Genomic DNA, 22,689 nt, shown 5'->3' on the forward strand with positions numbered 1-22,689 from the left:
ACCCTGGCCGTTGGTTGTCGGGGGTCTGCGGGCGGGGAATTATGGGAATCCGGGAGCCCCCTTTAATAAGGGGGCCCCCGGATACCTGCCCCCCACCCTATGTGAATGAGTATGGGGTACAATGTACCCCTACCCATTCACCTGTAAAATAAAGTACAAAAAAAACACAACACAGGGTAAAAATAGTTTATTGCACAGCTCCGGGGGTCTTCCGTCTTCGGGGGTCTTCTCGTCGGACTCCTCCGCTATCTTCTTGTAGCTCTTTTGCTGGTGGAGGAGCCCGGCTTTCTTCCTCGCCGCCGGCCTCTTCTTCCGACTTCGGGGGTCTTGTCCCCCTCTTCGGTTCTTTTGCCGGGCCACCGCACCTTCTTATAGCTCTTTTACAGGCGGTGGCCCGCTCTTCTGTCGCCGCCATCCGTTCTTCTTCTTCTCCTTCTCCTGGAGATGTTGACTCAACGCTCTCTCCGGGTAGGGGTACATTGTACCCCATACTCATTCACATAGGGTGGGGGGCCGGTATCCGGGGCCCCCTTATTAAAGGGGGGCTCCCGGATTCCCATAAGCCCCCCGCCCACTGACCCCGACAACCAGCGGCCAGGGTTGTTGGGAAGAGGCCCATGTCCTCATCAACATGGGGACAAGGTGCTTTGGGGTGGGGGGGCCGCGCGGCCCCCCCTTCCCCAAGGCACCCCCCCATGTTGAGGGCACGCGGCCTGGTACGGCTCGGAGGGGGTGGGAGGGTGCTCGCTCGTTCCCCCATTTCCTGGCCGGCCGGGTAGCGTGCTTGGACAAGGGTCTGATGTGGACCTGGGTGGGACCCCCACGACGTTTTTTATTATTTTTTTCGGCGTTGGGGTTACCCTTTAAGTCCATACCAGGTGGCGGGGCCAGCGACGTCTGCTTTGCGGGCCCCGCCTACCTGGAGACGTGCTCGAAATGAGCGGACTTTCCTCCGCGTGTGTGGGCGAGTCCGTTCATTTCAAAAGTACGGCGGTCTTAGTACGCCGTATTAGTCTGCTAAAAAAGTGCCGTGTGTGGGCAAGTAGCCCGTTCGGCAAGTCGGACGGACAGTCTGGCAGGAAGTCCGCCAGACTAAGTCCGTCGGAGAGTCCACTACGTGTGTACGTGGCATAAGTCTTTTCCACTAATTTTGAATGCAGTCAAATATGTCAGACGCATCAGCAGAGTCTGCTAAGCTAGTCGCCAGGTCTTCGGCTCTTGTGAATTCAGTCAGGAGGGCAATTTGGCTAAAAACATGGACAGGGGACACAGCCTCTAAGGTCAAACTGTGTAGTCTGCCCTTTTCAGGTGACTTTCTCTTCGGCCCCGATCTAGAGTCAGTGCTGGATAGGACGGCTGATAAAAAGGCCTTTCCAGCCAAGAAAAAGCAGGTTACCAAGAACAATTTTCGTGCTCTTCAACAGTCCCATAAAAAAGACCAGGATCGTAAGAGCCGGTGGGGTTCACAGAGAGGTAGAGGCAGGGATGGAGTTCTCTTTAGATCTCCCCCAGAACAGACCTCTAAGAGCAAGTGACAATCTCTCCCCAGTGGGGGGGGAGACTGTCAGCTTTTCACGAACAGTGGGACAGGTTGTCCCCAAATTTGTTTGTGAAAATCTTAATCGCTCAGGGGTGCAGGTTCTATGTGATGGCTTTGCCGAAGGATCAGGAGACGGCCTCTGCAATGACTCTTATTACAGGAGCTGATACAGCAAGAGGTCTTGATCCAAGTCCCAGTAAATCAGCAGGGCAGGGGTTTTTACTCCCATATAGTTTTGGTGAGGAAACCCTCAGGGAAGTACCATCTGATCCTGAACTTAAAGGTTCTGAATGGGTCTATACGGTACAAACATTTCAGAATGGATACAATTTTTTCCATCGCAAAATTGTTGACCCTGAATTGTTTTATGGCATTCCTGGATCTAAGGGATGCCTATCTTCATATACTCATTCATCGCCTGCCATTGAATCTGGGGAGTTAGGTGTGGCACCTCTAATTCAGGGCTCTGCCATTCAGACTCTCGTCCTCTCCCAGAGTCTTTACAAAAATTATGGCAGAGGCTCTGGAGCCCCTGAGGCTAAAGGGGATTTCAGTCATCCCTTATTTGGACGACCTTTTATTTTTTGCGCAATCCAGGGAGTAAGTCCTAGTCAATCTCCAGACATCCCAGTCTCCCCTCAAAAATCTGGGGTGGCTTCTGCACCTGGAGAAGTCAAATCTGGTCCCCTCACAGGAGATGAAGTTTCTGGGCTATACAATAGACTCGGTTCTCCAGAAGGTGTTCCTGCTGCTAGAGAAGCAGGAAAACATACAGCTAGCTGTAAAACAGATACAGGGCAACCAGGCAGTCTCGGTCAGGTCAGCTATGGCGGTCCTGGGCCTGCTTACGGCAGCTATTCAATGGGCCAGGTTCCATTCCAGACCTCTTCAGAGGGAGATTCTGTCAAGCTGGCCCCATCAGGATCCTCTGGAAAAGCAGTTAAGGATCTCTACAAAGACGAAAAGGGCTCTCTGGTGCTGGAGAGACCAAGCAAATCTTTCAAGGGGTCTGGCGTGGCCCTTTCCCATGGACAAGCGACTGACGGACGCAAGTGCCTGGGGTTGGAGGGCCCACCTGGATGGTCAAACGTCTCAGGGGGTCTGGTCCAAATGGGAAGCCCAAAGATCGTCCAACTGGAGGGAGCTGAAGGCGATCTTTCTGGGTTTGTTGGCCTTTCAGAAGATTTTGAGAGGTCACCATGTCCAGGTGTTATCAGACAACACAACTGCGGTAACCTACATAATGAAGCAGGGGGGAACCAGGAGCAGGGGCTTGATGGAATTAGCCAATTCTTTGCTAACCTGGGCAGAGCAGAATACGGCCTCACTATCGACAGTTCATCTGAAGGGTTCTCAGAACTTATTTGCAGACCTCCTAAGCAGGCGGAAATTTTTTTGCCAGCCAGCAAATTTCAAAGGTGGACAGATTTGTTTCTATTCACCGAGGGGATGTAGCAGTAGGGCTGGATGCGTTTGCCCACCCTTGGCATTACCAGCTGTGTTACGCTTTTCTCCCCTTTCCCCTAATTCCACTAGTTCTGAGGAAATTCAGAGAGGAAAGGATGGACTTAATACTAGTCACTCCTTTTTTGGCCAAAAAGACCTTGGTTTGCGGGGCTTCGAAATCTAGCCTCGAAACCTCCATGGAGGTTTCCACCCAGGAAAGATCTATTGTCCCAGGAGACAGTAAATCATCCAGAGGTAGAACTCCTACAGCTAACTGCCTGGTTTCTGAGGAGGACCTCTTAAAAGCAAAAGGGCTCTCAGATAAGGTGGTAAAAACCCTCCTATCCAACAGGAAAGCAGTTACACAGGCAATTTACATGAAAGTCTGGAACAAGTTCAACTCCTGGTGTAGATACAGAGAACTCAAAGTCAAGAGCACGGTGTCCGTTCTGGAGTTACTCCATGAAGGAATGGAGAAGGGGCTAGCACCCAGCACTCTGAAGACTCAGGTGGCGGCTTTATCCGTTTTCTTTGAAAAGACTTTATCAAAAGAAACTTTAATTTCTAGATTTTTTAGGGCTCTCGCTCGAAGTAGACCGGTAGCCCTTAAAGACTTTCCCAGCTGGGATTTGTTGACGGTTTTACAGGGTCTTTCGAGAGCACTATTTGAACTCTTACAAGAGGCTTCATTACAGAAGGTGTTTTTTTTTTTATTTTTTTTTATTCTTTATTTACGGATTGCAGGTAATACAGAGGCAGACTGTAAAAAACAAAAGTCACCCAGTTCTCTATAGCATCTAAAAATACATTCGGCACATCGTGGGAGACATTTGGTAGCATATCGTATTACATTAGTATCAGTCCTAGATTAACTAAGGCCATAATATCAACTTTCTTCTGTGATCCTCCCGCTCAGTACTCTCCTTTTATGCTAAAGCAGCTCCCGGAGTGGTCCCCTCTAGGCCGACCCAGAAGGGCCTTCGTCAATGACTGAGCATCTTTCTCATAGTGGAAAGCCCAGCCGGGGCCACTCCCAGGGCCGACAGTCTTTAGTAAGAAAACTGGGTAAATAGTACGATAAAGTCCTAGCAATCAACAGTTTTTATTGGGATTGGGGGGTAAGGGAAAGGGAGGGGGGAGGAGGGTAAAGTGGTAAAGAAAAGGGGGGGTAAGCAGGGTGAAGGGGCAATGATACTGGTTGCCCAGGATTGTCCTCAGCATCCTTGGTATGCAGACCTGGTGCGTCTCGTGGCAGACGCTCCCTGGCGACTGTCGTTGCGAGAGGACCTTCTGTTTCAAGGTCCAATTCTCCATACTGCTTTACCATCGCTGGCTTTAATGGCATGGCTGTTGAGAGCAAGGTGTTGAGGAACCGGGTTCTGTTGGACTCGGTGATCCCAACTATGTTAAGAGCACAAAAATTTTCTTCCCGGAAGATATACCATCGTTCCTGGAAGGCCTCCACGTGTAAGGAGAAATGATGGCATCCAAGCTCCTTTTCTATATCCAGGATCCTGCTGTTTCTTCAGCAAGGAGTAGACCAGAAATTGGCGTTAAGCACCATTAAGGGGCAAATTTCAGCCTTGGCTGTCTTTTATTTTTTTTTTATTTTTTTTTTTCAGCGACCCCTGGCGTCTCTCAGTCCTTGGTGAGTACCTTCATTCAGGGGGTACGACATGTAGTCCCTCCGGTGTGTCCACCGTTACCCCCATGGGATTTGAACCTGGTTTTGTCTGCGCTTCAAAAACCGCCATTTGAAAATATCAGGGAGATTCTGCTGTTGACTCTTTCCCAGAAAGTGATCTTTCTAGTGGCCATCACATTGGTCAGGAGGGTCTCGCCCTATCTGGTTATCCACAAGGATAAGGTGGTGTTGCGTCCGCAACCATCTTTTCTACCCAAAGTGGTCTCGGCTTTTCATATCAATGAGGACATTGTATTACCATCTCTGTGTCCTAAGCCGAAGCACCCTAAGGAGGTGGCCATTCGCGCTCTGGACATGGTTCGTGCTCTGAAGGTGTATTTGTCACGGCTCCCTTTCGGAAGTCAAACTCACTGTTTGTTTCGGTGGCTGATCCCAAGAAAGGCATGGCGGTCTCGTCGGCCACCATTTCCAGGTGGATCAGATTGTAGTACAAGCCTACAACCTTGAAGGGGCACGGGCCTCCCTTTCCGGTCACGACCCACTCCACAAGGGCAATAGGAACATCTTGGGCCTTCCGACACCAAGCGTCTGTCGCTCAGGTGTGTAAAGCGGCGACCTTGTCTGTCCACACATTTACCTAGTGCTACAAGGTAGACGTCAGTGCATTGTCTGATGCCTGTTTTGTCCGCAAAGTTTTTCTGGTGGTTGTATAGTTGCAATTGAATATGCAATAAATTTTTCTTTTTTTCCTGTTTTTTTTCAATAAAAACACAGTACCGTTAAGTTAATGCGCTGTGGCATTACATTCCGCAGTTTTTGGTGCGGTTATGGGTAGTCACTCCTTTTGAGGGTACCCTGGTTTTTGTGGTCTTTTTTTTTTCCACGCACTGTTTTTTGTGGGTAAACATTCACTAGTTCCCACTTACCATAGTGGATGAAGTTTCTATGCTTTTTTCCCAACCCTTGTTTGGCACTGCTTGGGGACGTCTGAATGGCTGAGAGGAGCTGTGTCGGTCGGTGAATATAAGAGAAAATTGTATTTTTTGTACTCACCGTAAAAAATCCTTTTCTCCTATAGTCACCGACCGACACAGCACCCGCCCCTCAGTTTTATCTTTACGTTTTACTGCTTGTTGACATACTGAGGTCTGTCTGGCAGACTGGAGGGTTGTTGCCCATGGGACCGCCCCCTGGGCGGAACTAAGAGTTCTGAGTGTTGTGTTACAACTAATGCTTGGTGTCTCCTAGTAATAGGCCAAACAACCCAATAACTGAGAGGAGCTGTGTCGGTCGAATTACAGAGAAAAGGATTTTATGGTGAGTACAAAAAATCCTATTTTTTTTGTACCACCGTCTGGGCTTACGGGAAATTGGGTATGGTGCCAACAACTGGTCATTGAGTTCCACCCTTCCCATGTTAAGGTTGTATTCGTGGACACAGAGGGGTTTCTCCACGACACCAGTCGCCGTAGGAATTTGGACTGCCGTGTCTGTGTGAAGCGAGGACAGAACGAAAACATTCTGTGAATCCCTCCACTTCACTGCTAACAAATTATTAAACTTCAAGCAGCCTCTCACCCCGTCTACGTCGGGATTCTACAAGCTGTTGGGGGAAGCCCCGGCATTTGGATCGCACAATGCCACATGCGCCAATTACATAATCAAATAGGTGACTAAAAAGTGGCACGCTCGTGTAATTGTGCACATACAAGTGGTACTCCTTTCCGAATAAGGGTGACACCCACTCCCACGCTATCTTACCAGTGCTTCCTATGTAGTCTTGGAAGTTCTCTGGCTCTACGTGACTATCTTTTAACCAATAAAAAATATATATATATAGCCTGTGGCCCTGTCAGAGAGCTTTATACATCATGACCCCCTATCTGGCACGCTTGCTGGGAAGATACTGTTTGATAGACAAGCGGCCAGAAAACCTAATCATGGACTCCTCAATGCAGACAACTTGATTGGGAGTAAACAAGGCTGCAAAATGTTGGTTCAAGTGTTTACAAGGGGCTGAATTTTGTAGAGCCGATCAAATCCAGGGTCACCCCGAGGACGACAGTTCATTGTCATTGAAGTGCGTGAACCGCAAGATCTGCTCGTATCATGTCCTGGCGGCAGAGAACACAAGTGTATGGTGAATTAGGTCAGTGGACCAATATGACTGCAACTCACTCTTTTTAGTTATGCCCATGAGGAGGCACAGGCTGACGAAGGTCTTAAATTCGGAGACCGTAATAGGTCTCCAATCTCTGGCAATTGTCAGCTGGGGATTAGCGGCGATGAATTGACCAGCATACAAATTGCTTTGGTTCACAATACATCTATAGAGATCTTCTGTGAAAAACAGCGAAAAAAAATCAAGTGACGTAAAATCAACTCCACCTGTATGACGGGTTGGCCAGTGAATGGGGGAAGTGCTTCAGAAGTGGACTCCCAAGTAGAATTGGCGAATGCAGCAGGAAGGGCACGATGGGCACGACAGGCCTGTGTATGTCTTCTTAGTGTCAGCGGGACACTACTCGTGCTTGCCAGCATGAACTGCACTTGTGGACTCACCACGTCACCAAGTGTTACTGCAGTGCTGGATGTACGACCAGGATGTACTAGGCCAATGGTCCTTGCCAGTTCACCAGAAGGATGAGCGGCGCTAGTACTGGCTCTCTGCTCCATACGAGTGACCTACGGTTCTTGCACCTCAATGACAGCAGATGGATGGCGTCTGGTACGCCTGATCTTGGCAGAGACCACAACTCTGTCGTCTATCTGTCAGGGTGCTGCTGCTGTCTACCGGTTCGTATTCTGAGCCGGAATCTGACAGATGAGTGACTTCCTCTTCACTATCTGTCATGCTCAGAAACGTGAAGGCCTCTTCACTACTGTACCTTAGATTTTACATTTTGGTCTCTAAATTTACTGGTACAGTAGCAAGACTCACAGGTAAAAAAGCTCCTGATTGTGACTGATTCAAACACTACCAAAAAAAACTGTTGGTTTTTGCAGGGATCAGGCCTGACTCTGCGAACGTTGCAGTTGTGCTTAGTGTTTTGTAAGTGACAGTGATCGATTGATAATGCACGTGGTTGGGCTGGGCAGAGGGACTAAACGCAGGTGCTAGCAGGTATCTGGGCTGATCCCAAAGGGAGGTGTATGGTTATTGCGAGGGTGTTGGCACTACTGGCACTAATCTGACGCTGCCTTGGGCGACGCAAACCCTATCTGACACTAAAACCTAACTTTGATCACTCGCCGGGTGATCAGGGGGTTAAACCTTTATTGGGTAAAATACAGCGGGTGCCCTGATGCTATAAAAAAATCTAGCTAAACTTTGCCACCCGTGACCTTTATACCCTGTGACCACTGTAATCAAGGGGTTAAACCTTTTATTGGGGGTGGGGAGGGGTCCCTAGACCTATCTGGGGCTATTAGTAATTGCCCTAACGCTTATTTGTGTCACTGACACCAGTACAGCAGTCAAAAAATCTGATTGCTGTATTGGGTGACACAGTGGCAGGTGGTGACGGGGTTAACTGGGTGGGTGATCGGGGGGTGAATTGTGTGCATACGTGACCTGGTGTCAGTGTAGTGTTGGTGCAACTCACTCTGTAATGTCTTTTCTCATCGGTCTGGAATGAAAAAGACTGACACGAGGAGAGATGACATCACTTCCCCTGTCAGTGCTTACACTTAGACGGCAGAGGATGGATCTTATTCGTCAGGACCGATCATCAGGTTCAGGCATCATTGGCATTGGGATTGATCGGATCCTGATCGAATCCGAAAGGTTGCGGGGGAGGTGCGCGCAAGTGCACCCCAGTCGGCTGCACGAGCGGCGTATGTAGCTATGACGCTTCGTGCAGCCGGACCAACCTGCCACAGTATATCTGCGGCAGCTGGTCAGGAACCGGTTAAAGCGCTCACGCAGCAAAGAAAACGCATATGTAAGTTACACCCCCAAATGTAAATGGTGTTCAAATCGCACATCAGGTATCGCCGAGATCGTCAGAGTGAGAGCAATAATTCTGGCAAAAGGCCTCTTCTGAAACTCTAACCTGGTAGGCATTACATTTTTTTTGAAAGTGTTGTCTATGGAGATTAGGTACCATAGTTTGTTGCCATTCCACGAGTGTGTGCAATTTGAAAGCATGACATGTTGGGTATCTATCTACTCAGTGTAACATTATCTTTCACATTATACAAAATAATTGGGCTAACTTTACTGTTTTTTTAGTGGTCCCCCTCCCCCCTCCCCCCCCCAATTCATTAAAGTGTCCCTTTTCCCCAAAAAACTATGTTTGAAAGACAGCTGCGCAAATCCCGTGAGACATAAAATATTGCAACGATCGCCTTTTTATTCACTAAAAAAAAAACATATATATATATATATTAAAATCTGCTTTTAACTTCAGCTTGTTCAATTAGACTTTGATGATATAACCTGGAAGCGTTTTGGTTTCTATGAAGAGCTGCACCAGATTCTTTAGTTTTAGAAAATCCAACCCCTGTGCCTGCATTGTTTTCTTAGTGGTTTGTCTTTAGTTTTTCTAAGGAGACCTTTTGCCAAGCATCTCGGGAAGAACTAATACATCGCCTGGAAGGAACGTTAATTGTTGTTGAAGTGCTTTCTCGTCAACTCCAAGACTGGCAACAAAGAACTGTCGCATCTAAACCATCTGAACAGAGAGAGGCCTCCACACAGACGTGTGTAATGTATGACAGTGAAGTAAGTTCTTAGACTACACTTTTTTTTTTTTTTTTTTTTGTTTACTTTTTAAAAGTGTGTATGGTGTGATTTTAATTTGGATGCAAAAAAAAAAAAAAAAAAAAAAATCTACTTAATATTTTTTCTATGTTCTGATTCAGATAGCAAAACTTTAGGAAATATTTTAAAAACTGCAGCTTACCTTTCCTAGTTCTTTTCTGGAAATTCCATCAAAGGAAAATCCTCCCGGTAAAAACTGGACTGATGCATTTTTTTATGGTAATAGGGGACTGAGCATTTTGCCTGTCTGTCCTGCGCTGCCAGATTGCCTCTGTCATTTGTACACTAGATTTGAACAATCTACTTAAAGCGGGAGTAAACTAGCTAACACTTTATTTTTTTATTTTTTTGAACTGCAAGGAAAAAGGCATAATGAGCTAGTATGCACCGCATACTAGCTCATTATGAAATACCTTAGAACGAGCCCCCAACATCTCGCCCGATCCACGCCGAGGGAGCGGACATGTTCCCTCGGCGTGTCTTCCGGCTATCGCTGCTCCGGCGCTGTGAGGGTCCGGAGCCGCGATATCGTCACTCCCACACGTGCGTGCTGGAGATTTCTTTCAGGCAAAGTCCGACATCTGCCGGGCTTCCAGCTGAAAATACCCTGTGCGCATGCGGCTTATTGCGAGTGGAATAGCTCGTAAACCATACAGGTTTAGGAGATTTTTTTTTTTTTTTTTACCTACAGGTAAGCCTTATTATAGGCTTACCTGTAGGTAAAAGTAAAAAAAAAAAAAAAAACCCTATATAACCGTTTTAACAGAGTTAAAGTAGTTGTAAAGGCATGCTTTTATTTTTTCTTAAAATGATAAACATTATGTTTGCCTCCTCTGTACAATGGTATTGCACAGAGCTGCCTCTTCTTCTGGGGGTCCACTATCGGTTTTGAGTGCCCTCATAGCAAGCCATGTGCTATGGGCACAGTGGTGCAGGCATGCTACTACCCTGGACTGTGTGCATCAATAGATGCACAGCATGGCTCGGTGCCACCCTCTCGCTCCCGCCTCACAGGATTTGATGGACAGCAACAGGAGCCAATGGCTCATGCTCTAAGGTAAGTCAGTGAGGAGCAGTTTACACCAGATATCCACAAAACACTCATGTGAAGACTCCCGTGACTAAGCCCCCTCATGTCGGGGTTGTGGCCTGGATGAAGTTTCTAGGCTGAGGCCGCTTCCACTCTTTACATGAGGGTTTGTGTGATGTACAGATCCTGGGACTTCTTCTCTTTCCCCATTGTCTTCTATGGAGTTGAGATGAGCTCTTTTGCTGCCTGCACTCTCAGCGATTGTCGGCATATAAAGAACTACTAGAGCCTGAAGGGACACCCTTAAAATGATAGTAAACACTTGTTTGTTTTCACCTACAGGTAAGCTTATAATAAAGCTTACCTCCAAGTAAAATGTGCACTTTTAGGAGATATTCTTGCGAGCAGAAGCCAGTGACTTCACCAACGCAAATGCTCTGAAGGAACAGCACACCCATGTCATTCCTTCAGAGCTGTGTGCCATGGCCAAGACTCCCACCCGCATGCACGGGAGTGATGTCATTGTGGCTTGGCCATTAAAAGATCTGCAGAAAGCCCACAAAGCAGAATGCTAAATCCTCCTTATGAAGGGGCGCCCCCGCTCGCTCGGATGGGGGGAAGGCAATTTTCAAAGATTTGACAGGAACAATGTCAAGACATGTGGATGGCTTCCTCAGTTTCTCTAGGTTACAAACTAGAGTTCCAAGCATTTCCATCTCCTTGTTTTCTAAAATGAAATGTTCCCAGGGATCCTGAGAAAAAGAAGTCTTTCTAGCTCTGGATCATCTCTTATCCCAGCTGGTGATATCAGAGGTTCCCTTAGAGCAGGGATATGCAATTATCAGACCTCCAGCTGTTGCAAAACTACAAGTCCCATCATGCCTCTGGGTGTCATACTTGTGGCTGTCAGAGTTTTGCTATGCCTCATGGGACTTGTAGTTCTGCAACAGCTGGAGGTCCGCTAATTGCATATCCCTGCGTTAGAGGAACAGGGCACAGTTTTTTATTCAAACCTTTTCACAATTCCAAAACCAAACAGAGGTAAGATCCATTCTAGATCTCAAAGATCTGAATCGGCACTTAAATATCCGGTCCTTTTGCATGGAGTCAATCCGATCGGCTGTTTCCATCCTGCAAGGAGGGGAGCTTTTGGCTTCAATCGATATCAAGGATGCATATCTCCACGTGCCAATATTTCCCACTCACCAGAAATTGGATAGAAAATCATTTTCAGTTTGTGGCCCTGCCATTCGGTCTAGCCACCGCACTATGGGTATTCTCAAAAATTCTGGCGCCTCCTTTAGCCAGATTAAGGGCTCGGGGCATAAATGTCTTAGCCTATTTAGATGATCTACTTTTAATAGATCATTCAGTCTCTGGTCTAAACCAAAGTCTAGTCACAGCTGTAAACTACCTGGAATCTCTGGGTTGGATACTCAACCTAGAAGAATCCTCCTTAAAACCAACATGGGGACTACAGTACTTGGGGCTGGTTATAGATGCCGTACAGAAAAAGGTATTCTTACCCCAGACAAGAATCGGTTCCATTATAGGACTAATTCAGCTTGTCAAAGCAAAGAAAAATCTTTCCATTCAGCTGTGCATGAGATTGTTGGGGAAAATGATGGCCTCCTTCGAGGCCATCTTTTACGCACAGTTTGACTTAAGACTGCTACAAAACACCCTCCTGTCGGCCTGGTTCAGGCTTTGGATTTTCCAATACGCTTATCCCCCGACGTACGTCGGAGCCTAAATTGGTGGTTGATATCCAACAACCTCCAAAAGGGGAAATCCTTTCTGCCAGTATCCTGACAAGATGCCAGCCTTCTAGGCTGGGGAGCATTTCTGGAAGGAGATTCTGTCCAGGGGAGATGGTCCAAGTCAGAAAGGACCTTTCCTATCAACATTTCGGAGATTCGGGCAGTACATCTGGCCCTAGAATGCTGGACGCTCAGGCTCTTGTCCTGTCAGGATTCAATCTGACAATGCTACGGCTCTGGCTTACATAAATCACCAGGGGGACGTGCAAAGTCGTGCAACCCAAAAAGAGGTGAATCATTTTCTAGCTTAGGCAAGGAATGTTTTCCGGCCATCAGCGATTTTCATTCCGGGAATAGAAAATTGGCAGGCAGACTACTTGCGTTGGCAATAGTTATTTCCAGGGGAATGGTCTCTTCACCCCGACATCTTCCTAGCGATATGTCAGAGATGTGGTATTCCGGACGTGGACCTGTTCGCGTCCAGATTCAAAGTCGACAACTTTGTGTCGTGAACGAGGGATCCACTAGCATGCGGAACAGACTCATTAGTCTTCCCATGGGATCAGTTTTCACTGATCTATGCATTTCCTCCAGTTCTGCTACTTCCGCGCCTTCTTCACAGGATCAAGCAGGAACGAAAGGAGGTGATTCTGGTGGCCCAGAAGATCTTGGTTTACCGAGATCATAAAGCGGTAGGAGTCCCTTGGACGCTGCCATTTTGGCCAGACCTTCACAAGGTCCGGTATTCCATTCTACCTTACGGACACTAAATTTAACGGTTTGGCTATTGAAACACACATTCTAAAGGACTATCTTTTTCAGTAGTGTCTACTTTGGTTAAGGTCAGGAAGCCGGCTTCCAGAATCCTTTACTATAGAGTCTGGAAGGCATATGTTTCTTGGTGTGGATCCAAGGGTTTCCACCCCAGAAAGTATGTCATGGGTAGGATCCTTGATTTCCTGCAAATGGGATTAGAAATGAAGCTGGCCTTGAGTACTATCAAGGGCCAGATCTCGGCCATGTCAGTGTTTTTTCAACGGCCTCTTGCAGCCCACTCTCTGGTGCGTAGCTTTATACAGGGGATAACACGGATCAATCCACCTATCAAGGCGCCTCTAAATTCTTGGGATCTAAATTTTGGTCTTATCGGCTTTACAGAATCAGCCTTTTTAGCCTTTACAGGAAATTCCCTTGGTTCTTTTGACAAGAAAAAATCTTTTGGTTGCCATTTCTTCTGCTAGAAAAGTATCGGAACCAGTGGCTCTGTCTTGTAAAGAGCCATATTTGATCGTACATAAGTATAAGGTGGTTTTGCGTCCTCATCCTAAATTCCTACCAAAGGTGGTGACAGGTTTTCAGTTAAACCAGGATATTATTCTACCTTCTTTCTTCTCAGAGTCTCAATCTAGGGAAGAGAAGGCACTACATTCCCTTGGTGTAGTAAGAGCGATCAGTCTATTTAAAAGCGACCACTCAGATTCGCAAAACAGATGTTTTGTTTTGTATTGCCAGAAGGTCCAAAAAGGACACAGGTGGCATCAAAGTCCACGATTTCCAAGTGGATTTGTCAAGTGATTGTTCAAGCTTATGGCTTAAAGAAGAAAATTCCTCCTTTTCATGTTAAAGCACACTCAACCAGGGCGGTTAGTGCCTCTTGGGCTGTGCATCATCAGGCCTCTATGGCTCAGATCTGTAAGGCTGCAACTTGGTCTTCATACGTTTACCAGATTTTACCAATTTCAATGTTAAAGGTCATGAGGATATTGCTTTTGGGCGTAGTGTGCTGCAGTATGAGTCCTCTAGCCTCTTTTTGCCCTACTTTTTTGTTGTCTCCCTCCCTTCATTTGCCATTGCTATGGGACATCCCACATAGTAACTACTATGGCTCTGTGTCCCCTGATGTATGAAAAGAAAACAGGATTTTTAAAACGGCTTACCTGTAAAATCCTTTTCTTTGATGTACATCAGGGGACACAGAGGTCCCTCTCTTCTTGGTATACACTTGTATTGCTTGGCTACAAAACTGAGGTACTCCCGGTAATTGGAGGGGTTATATAGGGAGTGCACTTCTGGTCTTAGGGTGTGCCAGTGTCCATCACCTAAAGGTGGCCTATTAACCCACATAGTAACTACTATGGCACCGTGTCCCCTGATGTACATCAAAGAAAGGGATTTTACAGGTAAGCTGTTTTAAAAATCCTGTTTTTTTTTTTTTTGCTAGTGTCTTAAGTGATGGTCATGTCTGTGCAGTCTCTGCACAGATTTGTTTTAGCTATTTTATGTCTCACATTTTCCACCTGGAAATTAGAAGACTATGATCTGCATCTGTTGCGTAAAGATTCTGCCAAGAGGAATGGTTTCCAGACCCCATATTGGACACGTGGGGTAGGCCTGTAATGTTGCCATTGGATCCTGTACAACAGAACCTTGTGTGGACCAGCTAGATGTTCTATAGGTTCAGCTGAGTAGTTGTCCCTGAAGGCCCTAGTGGTGTCCCCCCTGCCCCCCCCCCCCACTCTTCATAGAGTGGCACAGAATGGTTCATGGCCCCGGTAGAGCTGGTCCCTATAGTGACTGTACCCAGGGAGGGAATTGATTCTATGCCCCAGTATCCCCTGGTTCCTAGCCCTGACTGCAAGTGTCTGGTGCATACTACATGTAAGCTTTTCGTTACCCTTTCCCAGGGAGCTTTGAGAACCCAGAGGCTGCGAGGGACATGTGGGACAGGTATCAAAACCTGCATCCTTTTTGAATAGACCAGGTTACTCATCCCTCAGTGAAGAATTGAATGTGCAATGTCCCTATGGTAAAGAATAAAAAAAGGCAAATCCTGACTGAATAGTATGCAGATAGCAAAAAAGTGTTGGCTGGCTAGGTCTGTACTTCAATTTGGGGGAAACATCTCTTTATATATAATTTTTTTTTTTTCTTTTAGGAGGAACGTTATTACCGCAATTTATATTTTCAAACACTAAGTAGACAGCAGTCATTGCAACGCTGCCATGAGGATGAAAAGCGTTTACAAGAAGTTCTCCAAGAAGCCACTGAATCCTTGGTAAGCACACATTGATGCACATGTAATGCTGCTTGCTTACCTGGTGCGAAGAAACAGGTTCTCTGAAGTGTAGTTCTCTCCAGCATATAATTCTTATTGTAACCACTGCTCCGTTCAAAAGAAAATCCTGACGTCTTTGAATACATAGGGCTATGTAGAGAATTAAAGCTCACCCCTAACATTTTTTGTAATTATTTTATTATATCTTTTCATGTGACAACACTGAAGAAATTACATGTTGCTACTTTGTAAAGTAGTGAGTGCACAGCTTGTATAACAGTGTATATTTGCTGTCCCCTCAAAATAACTGAACACCTAGCCTTTACTGTCTAAACATCTGGCAAAAAAAGGGAGTACACCCCTAAGGGAATGTCCAAATTGGACCCAAAGTGTCAATATTTTGTGTGACCACCATTATTTTCCAGCACTGCCTTAATCCTCTTGGACATGGTGTTCACCATAGATTCCCAGGTTGCCACTTGAGTTCTCTTCCACTCCTCCATGACAACATCACTGGTGGATGTTAGAGATTTTGTGCTCCTCCACCTTCCATTTGAGGATTCCCCACAGATGTCCAATAGGGTTTAGGTCTGGAGACATGCTTGGCCAGTCCATCACCTTTACCTTCAGCTTCTTTAGCAAGGCAGTGGTCGTATTGGAGGTGTGTTTGAGGTCATTCTGTTGGAATACTGTCCCGCAGCCCAGTCTCCAAAGGGAGGGGCTCATGCTTCGCTTTAGTCACAGTACATGTTGGCATTCATGGTTCCCTCAATGAACTGTAGTTCTCCAATGTCGACAGCCCCAGACCATGAAACTCCCACCACCATGCTTGACTGCAAGCAAGACATACTTGTCTTTGTACTCCTCACCTGGTTGCCACACACACACTTGACACCATCTGAACCTAATAAGTTTACACAGGACATGGTTCCAGTAAACCATGTCCTTAGTCTGCTCATCTTCAGCAAAGTGTTTTGTTGGCTTTCTTGGGCATCCTCTTTAGAAGAGGCTTCCTTCTGGGATGACAGCCATGCGGACCAACTTGATGCAGTGTGAGGCGTATGGTCTGAGCACTGATGGGCTGACTGCCACCCCTTAACCTCTGGAGCAATGCTGGCATCACTCATATGTCTATTTCCCAAAGACAATCGCTGGATACGACGCTGAGCATGTGCACTCAAATTTGGTCGACTGTGGCGAGGCCTGTTCTGAGAGGAACCTGTCCTTTTAAACCATTGTATGGTCTTCGCCACCGTGCAGCAGCTCAGCTTGAGGCTATTGGCAATCTTCTTATAGCCAAGACCATCTTTATGTAGAGCAACAATTCTTTTCAGATCCTCAGAGAGTTCTTTTGCCATGAGATGCCATGTTGAACTTCCAGTGGCCAGTATGAGAGATTGAGAGCGATAAAGCAAAATTTAACACACCTGCCCCCTATTCACACCTGAGACCGTGTAACACTAATCAGACACTTGACACAGGGAAGGGAAAATGGCTAATTGGGCCCAATTTGGAAATTTTCACTTAGGGGTGTAATCATGTTTGTTGCCAGCAGTTTAAACATTGATTGTGTGTTGAGTTATTTTTAGGGGCCAGCAAATTTACACTGTTATACAAGCTGTATACTCTCACTACTACATTATAGCAAAGTGTAATTTCTTCAGTGTTGTCTAGAGCTGCACAATTAATAGTCAAGAATCATTATCGTTATCTTAACTAAAGCGTTTCACAATTCTTTCAAAGCAAAGAATTCTCTCTGCTCTTCTGAAGCCACATCCCTCAAAAGAAAGGAAGAGAAAAACTGGGCAGTCTGCCAAGAATCAAAACTTTCTTTATCAGTTGAACCTAAGTATAAACATTGTAACAATTTGTCAATGGAATAGAGTTTGTGTGCAAGTGAAAAAGTTTAAACACTAAACCTTTTTCTGACATTTGTTGGTTTAAAGTTAAAAAAAATTTTTTTGCTAGAAAATTACTTAGAACCCCCAAACATTTATATATTTTTTTTTAGTAGACACCCTAGAGAATAAAATGGTGGTTGTTGCAAGCGGTCTTTGCTCAGCGGTCTTTCAAATGCAATTTTTTTGGAAAAAAAAATAATTTAATGAATTTAATAAATAAAAAACAATGTGAAAGATTTTACATCGTGAGAACTGTGATCTTTTTATTCTAAGCAAAAAAATCATTATTCTCATTTTGGCCAGAATCGTGCAGCTCTAGTGTTGTCACGTGAAAAGATGTAAAGAATATTTACAAAAAAATGTGAGTGGTGTACTGACTTTTGTGAGATACTGTATATTCCACAACAACCACAAAATATATAAATTCAATCAAATACTTTTGCAAACTTGGATATTAACTTGTTAAATAGTGGTGACCTCATCACTTTCCTGCAAATAGACTAAGCAGAGCTGTGGCAGGGACCCATCAGATCCCACCACTACAGGCTGCCTGTAGAAAACAATAGGAGGGGGTGGCAATAAGACCAGTCATGAACAAGGATAGAAAGCAGTGATTGGTCTTACAGGAAGCTGCTGCACAGAGCAAAGTTACAGCCCTGGAAGAATTGCATCACTGAAATTCACAAATTTTTGTACAGATCTGGATGACATAAAGTACACCAAGATTCAATTAAGAATACACAACTACGTGCGTTTACCCCAGAGTTCTAAAGAAAATCTTTAAAGAAAATCAGTCTATTTGGTTGCTTTCAAGTTAGACTCCTCTGTCAAAAAGTTCTACAAATGATAACTTTATCCTGAAGGTTCTTGCAGCCCTTGGTTCATGTAAAATTTAAAGGGAATGAGATCTTACATTGTTCTGTATTTCGCTAAAGGAAACCTGATGAATTCTATAGTAAGCCATTTCCTAACATCCTTCCAAAAATGTAATTATTCCAGTGGCTACAGCATTCACTGTTAAAGGATAAGTTCAGCTTTCATAACATGTTACATTCATATCCAGGATGTAACGTTATTTTATTATGTTAACAAGCAGCCCCTGTACCCCAACCCCATCCCTTAGCAAATGTAAAACCTTGTACGATGTGAAACGGAGAACAACCTGTAACTCCAGATTGCAGTGGGGGACAATTAAAGACATTAAGATCTAAATTCTTTGCAAAGGCTTTGAGGGTTGTATTCGCACCCCACCAAACTGAACATTGCATGGCTAACCTTGAACTTGGTGTACTGTTGGCAGCAGGTCATTTTTCAGGTCCAGAGCCATGGCACAGATTCTGATCCAGTCTCTGTAAACCCCTGTTAGTGTCCTATACTTGTTACCATGGAGCATATTGCTTTCAGACCTAAAGCTCTGCTTTTTTAGCGTCCCCCCCCCCCCGTCATTGTGTACTTACTGTTGTACATTTTCATCCGGACCAAACTTGATGCAGTTTCTAAGTGACCCAAACTCTGATCCCTTACATGGATATTAGCAGATATCTATTATGGCTAACCTAGCCCAAAGTGTAACCTTTGATCTCTAGATTACGCTATATGTTATGCTTTCATACTATTCAGAGTATTAGCTATTCCTAGAAAAGTGGCATGACTTTTTGTCGTGACCAAGTCTCTCACCTCATTAAATGAGCAGAATGGTCGGGTTTACAGTGCCTTGAAATGTAATTGTTTTAAAACCAAAATCGGAAATGTATTTTATTGTGATCTTATGTTGTGATAGACGAGCACAAAGTGGCGCATAATTGTAAATTGGAAGAAAAATGATAAATGGCTTTTAAAATTCTTTACAAATATGTGAAAAGTGTAGCGTGCATTTCTATCCAGCCCCCTGTCAATACTTTGTAGAACCATCTGTCATGACGGAGATGCATCAAAATATCAAAATATATTTTTTATTTAGACTTTAACTGAGTCAGCACTCCAAGAAAACACCCCCCCCCCCCCCCACTCCCAAGAGAATAGGCTGCTTGCTTAAGTAAAGTGATAAAAAAGGTGTTAAAGCTAAGTAAACATCTGTTGGTTTAACCGGTTCCCGACCAGCACAAGCCGATGTATGTTGGCAGAATGGCACAGGCAAATGGCGTACCTGTACGTCCCTTTAAATTTGCTGCCCTGCCATCGCGAGTGCACTGCCGGTCGTGTGCTGGTCGGGACCCCCGTGAGTCCGGTCGTGGGTCCCGTGGACTCGATGGCCGCAGGCATACCCGCGATCGTCTCACGGGGAGGCTGAACGAGGAAATGCCATTGTAAACAGCATCTCCCCGTTCTGCCTAGCAACTAGTGACGCTGATCTCTGCTCCATGTGATTGGAGCAGAGATCGGTGTTCACTAAATTAAAGCCCAGCCCCCCCAACAGTTAGTAACACACCCCTAGGAACACTTAACCCCTACGCTGCCACCCACTGGTTAACCCCTTCACTGCCAGTGTCATTTACACAGGAATCACTGCATTTAGATAGCAGTGATTGCTGTATAAATGAAAATGGTCCCAAAAATGTCCAATGTGTCCGCCATAATGTCGCAGTCACAATAAAAATCTCTGATTGCCGCCATTACTAGTAAAAAAAAAAAAATTATTAATAAAATTGCCATAAAACTATCCCCTATTTTGTAAACGCTATAACTTTTGCGCAAACCAATCAATCGCTTATTGCGTTATTTTTTTTTTTTTGTTTTTTTTTTTTAATTATTTATTTACCAAAAATATGTAGAAGAATACGTATAGTTCTAAACTGAGGGAAAGTTTTTTTTTTTTTTTTTTTTTTTTTTTTTATAGATTTTTGGGGGATATTTATTGTAACAAAAAGTAAAAAATAATGCGTTTTTCAAAATTGTCACTCTATTTTTGTTTATAGCGCAAAAAATAAAAACCACAGGGGTGATCAAATACCACCAAAAGAACGCTCTATTTGTGGGGAAAAAAGGACGTCAACTTTGTTTGGGAGCCACGTTGCATGACCGCGCAATTGTCAGTTAAAGCGACGTAGTGCCGAATCGCAAAAAGTGGTCTGGTCTTTGACCAGCAAAATGGTCCGGGGCTGAAGTGGTTAATATGCATTTCAAATTGGCAATATATTTTAGTTGCTTCCTTCCTTCCGGCCAGAGAAATTCAGAGGACTGTTTCCCCGAGCAACAAGGGATATTGTGTTCTTGAATATAAAGCGCACCTATTTTTCCAGCATACCAATTTGGGCTCCCCTGAATAAATTGTAATATTTCGATATATATCGTTTCATTGTTGTGTTGATGTTTTGGTAATTGTGTGAAATATCAATCACCAAAAAATCTAGTTCTGTATGAAATTGTATAAATATACTCGTTAATAAATTATTTACTTATTTATTGTGTTGGGAGATATTTATACCTTGGTAAGAAAACCCCATATATTAACAAACTCAGGTAAGGATTGTGGTATGTACTGATTTTACTGTAAGATTGGAGGCACTGAGAAATAAAACACTGAGATCTTAAGTAAGATTCGGTACCACACTCAACACACCTTTCGCTGCGATTACAGCTGCAAGTCCTTTTGGGTTTTTCTCTACCAGCTTTGCACATCTAGAGAGGGAAATGTTTGCAGATTATTTGCAAAAAAGCTCAAGCTCTGTCCGATTAGATGGAGAGCAGCAATTTTCAAGTCTTGCCACATATTCTCAATTGGATTTAGGTCTGGACTTTGACTGGGCCATTCTAATACATGAATTTGTTTTGATATAAACCATTCCATTGTTGCTCTGGCTGAATGTTTAGGGTCGTTGTCCTGCTGGAAGGTGAACCTCAGCCCCAGTCTCAAGTCTTTTGCAGATCCTAACAGGTTTTCTTCTAAGATTGCCCTTAATTTGGCTCCATTTATTTTCCTATCAACTCTGACCATCTTCCCTGTTCCTGCTGAAGAAAAGAATCCCCACAACATGATGCTACCACCACCATGTTTCATGGTGGGGATGGTGTGTTCAGGGTGATGTGCAGTGGTAGTTTTTCTTTTAGGCCAAAAAGTAAAATTTTGGTCTCGTCTGACCAGAGCACCTTCTTCCACATGTTTGTGTCCCCCTGATGGCTTCTCGCCAACTGCAAATGGGACTTCTTATGGCTTTCAACAATTGCTTTCTTCTTGCCACTCACTTTCCATAAAGGCCAGATTTGTGGAGTACACGACTAATAGTTGTCTTGTGGACAGATTCTCCCACCTGAGCTGTGGATCTCTACAGCTACTCCAGTTAGCCTCCTGGCTGCTTCTGTGATGCTTTCCTTGCCTGGCCTGTCAATTTAGGTGGACGGCCATGTCTTGGTAGGTTTGCAGTTGTGCTATACACTTTTTCTGTTGATGGATAGTGCTCCGTGAGCTGTTCAAAGCCTGGGATATTTTTCTATAACCTAGCCCTGCTTGAAACTTCTCCACAACTTTATCCCTGACCTGTCTTGTGTGTTACTTGGCCTTTATGATGCTGGTTGTTAACTGAGATTTTCTAATAAACCTCTGAGGGCTTCACAGAACAGCTGTATTTATACTCAGATTAAATTACACACATGTGGACTCTGTTTACTAATTAGGTTACTTCTGAAGGCAATTGGTTCCACTAGAATTTAGTTTGGGGTATCAAAGTAAAGAGGGCTGAATACAAATGCACGCCATACTTTTCAGATATTTGTAAAAAAAAATTGAAAACCATTTATCATTTTCCTTCCACTTCACAATTATGTGACGCTTTGTGTTGGTCTATCGCATAAAATTCCACTAAAATACATTTACGCTTTTGGTTGTAACATGACAAAATGTGGAAAATTTCAAGGAGTATGAATTTTAAGGCACTGTATAAGCTGAAATATATAAAGGCGTTTTGACTGCATCTTCATATGTGTTACATTGCACTTATGGAATGGGAGGTGGGGGTAGGGGCTTCTATTGCTAAATAGAATTAATATTAAACTTTTTTTTTCTCAACTAGACATCATACAAAAGTGAAGCTATTTCAATGGTCACCTTTGCTGAGAACCTGTATGAGACTGTACAGAAGGACAGAGTTGACTTGAACCAGAAAGTACGTTTTTATTTATTTTTTATTTTTTATAACCTCATGTTTTTACAAATACGCATTTCTAATGTGCAACGAAGTGGCCTATAATACGTTGTATCATGTAGCTCTTTACTGCATAATATAGGATCAATGATGTTGTTTGCAGCTCTTCATAATGGTTCCCAATCATCCTAAACCCACAAAGATTTATAAAACTGGGAACAGACTCGGCTGGTATTGGGAATGGTAAACCATGCCAGGACAGAGGGTAATAGTGGAGTCAGTAGTGATAATATAGCTGTAACTTCTAATCCTGGGGTGAGTGCAAGGACAATTCGAAAACAAAGCCTGTGGAAAACTAAGGTGAAGTTAATATGCACCCATACAACTCTGAAAGGCGTATGCACAAATGCTAGGAGCCTAGCTAACAAACTGTAGGAACTGGAGCTGATATTACATGAGGAGAACTTGG

General features: G+C 44.5%; 1 protein-coding gene across 4 annotated transcripts in view; it reads left to right on the forward strand.

Moving 5' to 3' along the window:
• Positions 1 to 22,689, forward strand: part of SPAG5 (sperm associated antigen 5) — a 191,205-nt gene that overhangs the window by 48,999 nt on the left and 119,517 nt on the right. For all 4 annotated transcript variants that reach the window (XM_077480426.1, XM_077480428.1, XM_077480427.1 and 1 more), the window contains 3 exons: positions 9,174 to 9,357; positions 15,122 to 15,241; positions 22,149 to 22,241. In XM_077480426.1, the coding sequence (XP_077336552.1) occupies positions 9,174 to 9,357; positions 15,122 to 15,241; positions 22,149 to 22,241 (397 nt within the window). The remainder of the gene's footprint in view (positions 1 to 9,173; positions 9,358 to 15,121; positions 15,242 to 22,148; positions 22,242 to 22,689) is intronic.

This window comes from Lithobates pipiens, unplaced genomic scaffold (assembly GCF_037356315.1).
Source record: "Lithobates pipiens isolate NorthernLeopardFrog02 unplaced genomic scaffold, aLitPip1_a1.2 Scaffold_16, whole genome shotgun sequence".
Classification (NCBI taxonomy): domain Eukaryota; kingdom Metazoa; phylum Chordata; class Amphibia; order Anura; family Ranidae; genus Lithobates; species Lithobates pipiens.